The following is a 5,001-nucleotide window of genomic DNA, read 5'->3' as shown; positions in this document are numbered from 1 at the left end:
GATGCTGTTGGATTTATGTAGGAATCAGGGAAGATTCCTGTTCCTAGTGAGCCTTAGGTTACCATTGCCGGTGAACTGTGACCTACTTGCTGATTGTATAACTTTTCAGGCAAGCTTTAAGAGACCGGAAATTGTAGCAGAGCCAGGTTACAAAACTTGCATTTGCTTTTATTTATTTACCTGGCCTTAGCTTGTAATTGCGTGCTTGCAGATCTGTTTCTCTTAAATTTCTTCTAAATTGTCCAAAAAATCTTGCGCATTACGAATAACTGTAGTGGTTTCGGCCCTGTTTGTTTCGCTGAAATTTGATTTATGTTGATGTTTATGCTGATTTGTTGTAAGAGAAAATACCGTTCTTTCGCTGAAAAGTACTGCACAAATTGCTCAAATCGCTTGCGATTCGTTACTACACAAGGAAAGGGTCGTTACGACACAAGGAAAGGGGGGAAATGCTAACGGCAGCAGATTTTTGTACGGTTTCATCTGCAGAAATTGCTCAGATCGCTTGCGATTCGTTACAACACAGGGAAAGGGGGACAGTGCAGCCAGCATATTCTTGTACGGTCATAACAGAAGCTGACGTAGTATTGATTTTCTTTTCCTTCTCCAAGTTCGAATAGATACAGCACAGATTTCAGACCATGTGAACTCAAAAATTTATATAAAGGAAGAAAAAGGCATAATGAACTGGCAAAGCGTTCAGATCATGTGAACTCAAAATTCTCAGTATATAAAGGAAGAAAAAACCATATTAACTCCTGGCAAAGCGATGCCTATATGTTGACAAGTTCTTCGTTCGTTCTCTTGCTGATCTGATGGCCCAGACAGATCACTTCCAGCCCTTCTTCTTCTGCTGTTTAGCTGTTGATCGGCACGGTTCCATGGCGACACCAAGAAAATCGACCCATTTGAGTAGTTAGTAAGTACGAAGAGACAGAAAGAACAAAAGCATCGCAGAGAGACAATCAGAGACGAATGACGAAATGGTGATCAATTACCCAGTCTCCTCTTCGCCTCGGATTTGGCGAAGAACTCCGCCCACTCGTCCGTAAGCACGAACACCGGCTCCTCCTCCTCGTTCACCTCCGCTTCCTCCGCGTGCAGCAGCTCCGGCTCGGGATCGAAATCCTCCACGCCTTCTCTTACGGCGGCGTGGGGCGGCGCCGGCTGCCAGGGCGCCGTGCTCGGGTAGGTGTTGGGGAAGAGCACGGGAGCCGGGTGCAGTTGCTGGTTGTCGTGGAGATGGGCCAGCGGCGCGGGAGCGAGCAGGTGGGCGGCGTGGTGGTGGTGGTGATGGCAGCAGCAGAGGTGGATGTGGACGTGGTGGTGGTGGCGCAGGTCGAGGTGGAGGTGGACCAGGTGGTGGTGGCGGCGGGGAAGGCCCGGCTCTGGGTGCGGCGGATTCATGGCGTTTGAATCCTGCGAAGAGGTAAGGGTGGTCGCCGAGTCGGCGGCTCTGGTGCTTGGTAGTGGACTAGTGGTAGAGCCGTAGAGGTACGGGGTTTGGGAAGGAACAAGTTAGGTTTGAACACTCTATTTTATTTGAGGCGGTGTATCATGAGTTATTTTCAAATCTGGTAGAATAATTCTGCTCCTCAAAAAAGTAAGCTAGGCCTTGTTCACTTTGCCAAATTTTTTTTAACCCGATGAATAGTATCACTTTCGTCTTATTTGACAAATATTGTCCAATCGTGGACCAACTAGGCTCAAAAGATTCATCTCGTGATTTCCAACTAAACTGTGTAATTAGTTATTTTTTTTACCTACATTTAATACTCCATGCAAACGGCTAAAAATTGATGTGATGGAGAGAGAGTGAAAAAACTTAAAATTTGGATGGCATCTAAACAAGGCCCTAGTAAGAAATGAGGTTAAAACAAAATATCTGTCGTTCTATTTAATTTTTAAAACCAAACACCCTATAATTTACTCCTATCATCCCATGAAGTAATACAATTTCCAGGTCACGAATCTGTCCGTCTATTTAATTTATACAGAGGCTAAAGCTTTAAAGTTTGAATTGAACAAATTCAGTTCTGTCATGCTCTGCACATGTTACGAACAATCCATATACAGAACTGAACACCCTTTGGTGCTAATCTAGACTCGCAGCATGTTTTGTTATTTCATATGGCCTCTACAGAATGCAGAATTCTGAAAACGTAGGAATAGATTGGCTGTCCTATGAGTACGTTTAAGAGCTTCTTAAAAAATAACTAGTAAATTATTAATTATATTATGCTAAGATGGCAACATGCGTTCGGAAGGTTGCTTCAGAGGTGCTTGAGTGACCAAAGGGAGCGGATGCGACTCGAAAGACACTTGGTGGTGGAATAAAGATGTACAAAAGGCTATTAAGGAAAAGGAGTGCTATAAGCGATTGTATCATGACAGATGTGCAAACAACATAGAGAAGTACAAGGTGGCAAACAAGACTGCAAAACGAGCGGTGAGTGAGGCAAAGGGACGGGCCTATGAGGACCTTTACCGATGTTTGAGTATGAAGGAAGGAGAGAAAGACATTTATAGCATTGCTAGGGCTCGCGAAGGAAGACAAGGGACTTCAACCAAGTCGTGCATAAAGGATAAGAGGGAGCAGCTCTTGGTGAAAGAGGATGAGAACAGACATAGATGGCAAGAGTATTTTGATAAATTGTTCAATTGTGAGAATGAGAACACTACCGTTCAGCTGGATGACTCGTTTGATGACACTAACTGGCGCTTTGTGCGGATGATTTAAGAATCGAAGGTCAGAGAAGCCTTGAAAAGGATGAAAGGGGGCAAAGCGATGGACCCTGATGATATCCCAATCAAGGTGTGGAGATGTCTCGGGGATATAGTTATAATATGGCTAACCAAGATATTCAATAATATCTTTTGATCGAACAAGATGCCTGAGGAATGGAGAAGAAGCATATTGGTACCAATCTACAACAAGGGAGATATCTAAAGTTGTACTAATTATCGAGGAATTAAGTTGATGAGCCACACTATGAACTTATGGGAGAGTCAACGAGTAGCGTCTACGAGGAACGACGCAGATATCAACAAACCAATTTGGTTTTATGTCCGGAAGATCAACCACAGAAGCAATCTTCTTAATAAGACAGGTTATGGAGCAGTTTAGAGAGCAGAAGAAGGACCTCCACTTGGTTTTCATTGACTTGAAGAAGGCTTATGACAAGATACCAAAGAATGTTATGTGGTGGTCTTTAGACAAACATAAAGTCCCATCAAAGTACGTGACCCTCATCAAGGACATATACAACAATGTTGTGACTAGTGTTCGAACAAACGATGATAACACATATTACTTCTCGATTAAAATTGGACTTCATCAAGGGTTAGCCTTAAGTCCGTATCTCTTTGCATTGGTAATGGATGAGGTTACCAGGAACATACAAGGGGATATCTCTTGGTGTATGTTGTTCGCTGATGATGTAGTGTTAGTGAACAAAAGCCAGGCGGGAGTAAATAGGAAACTAGAGTTATGGCAGCAGACCCTTGAGTCTAAATGTTTTAGATTGAGTAGAACTAAAACCGAATACATGAGATGCGACTTTGGCAGAGTTGTATAGGAGGAGGAAGATGTGAGTTTAGAAGGTCAAGTAGTGCCTAAGAAGGATACCTTTCGGTATCTGTGATCGATGCTACAGAGAGATAAAGATATTGATGCGGACTTTAGCCATAGAATCCAAGCAGGGTGGATCAAGTGACGACAAGCTTCTGGCATTCTCTGTGACAAGAGGGTACCATAAAAAGTTAATAGGCAAGTTCTATAGAACAACGATTAGACCGGCTATGTTGTATAGAGCAGAATGTTGGCCTACAAAGATTCGACATGTTCAACAACTGAGTGTCGCAGAAATGCGTATGTTGCGATAGATTTGCGGTCACACAAGAATGGACCGAGTTCGGAACGATGATATACGTGATCGCTTAGAGGTAGCACCAATTGAAGAAAAGCTTGTTTAACATTGGTTGAGGTGGTTTGGCCATGTCCAAAGAAGACCTCCAGAGACACCAGTGCATCGTGGAGTCTTAAGCTAAGCTAATAATATGAGGAGAGGTAGAGAAAAACTGAAATTGACATGGGATGCAATAAAAAGAGATTTGAAAGTTTGAGATATACCTAGAGATCTATGTTTTAATAGGAGTACTTGGAAAGCAGCTATTGAAGTGTCTGAACCGTGACTTGGGCTCTCGATGGGTTTCAACTCTAGCCTACTGAACTTGCTTGGACTGAAAGGCTATGTTGTTGTTGCTGCTGGCAAGTGAATAAAATTAATAGAGCTTTATTGTTTTCTGTATGTAATATTTTTCGACAGCTCGTACCGCTCACCCACTGTCGCCGTGTCCATCCCTGGCTGGAGCACGGTCGAGTCAAGAACTCAGAGATAGGTAAACCTGAGTCCAGACTCCAGCAGCCTGATCGCTTGCTCATATCTGGCTTATAAGCCATGACTTATCAGCCAACGAACGATATTTTTCTCTCATACTAAATCAGCGAATAGTACTTTCAGCCATGGCTTATAAGCCAAACAACTTGTTGCTGTTGCTGACTTGCTGGAGTGAGCAGTCAACGATGGCACCCCTGACCCTGCAGCTTTGGCGGACAATGGCCGCATCGGGAGCCGTGTCTTCCAAATTGTATAGTGAGTTCTTTAGATGCCATAACATTTTAAATTCTATATGGATGGAAACTACAGGAACATTTTAAATTGTATGGATGGAAACTACATGAACTACGCCTGGATAGAATGTACGAAAAGAGTAGAGAAAAAAACGAATTCAATGATCAATGAGAGTGGCACAAGAATTTTTTTCCGTAATGTTCAATCTCTTCATAGAATTTTGGAAGATCAACATAATGTTCATCTCTTGGTGGAATTTTTTCCCCAAAATTGCCGACTACCAAATCATCATTCCATATGAATTTTATAGGATTTGTTGAAACCTAATCATTCGTTAGAAAGAGTTGCATAGCAAAAATTTCTATAA

The 5,001-nt window shown here is 42.7% G+C and overlaps 1 protein-coding gene across 1 annotated transcript; it reads right to left on the bottom strand.

Annotated features, from left to right (window-relative positions):
* Positions 1 to 576: 576 nt before the first annotated feature.
* LOC136451007 (uncharacterized) lies at positions 577 to 1,474 on the bottom strand. Its single transcript, XM_066451726.1, has 2 exons — positions 999 to 1,474; positions 577 to 861 (listed from the first exon to the last, which is right to left on the bottom strand). Exons 1-2 carry the CDS (start codon positions 1,405 to 1,407, stop codon positions 830 to 832), a joined length of 441 nt encoding a protein of 146 aa, XP_066307823.1. The 5' UTR covers positions 1,408 to 1,474; the 3' UTR covers positions 577 to 829.
* Positions 1,475 to 5,001: the final 3,527 nt, after the last annotated feature.

Source organism: Miscanthus floridulus, chromosome 5 (genome assembly GCF_019320115.1).
Source record: "Miscanthus floridulus cultivar M001 chromosome 5, ASM1932011v1, whole genome shotgun sequence".
NCBI classification, from domain to species: Eukaryota; Viridiplantae; Streptophyta; class Magnoliopsida; order Poales; family Poaceae; genus Miscanthus; species Miscanthus floridulus.
Note: the sequence above shows the minus strand (reverse complement) of the source record. Positions and strands in the feature narration are given on the sequence as shown.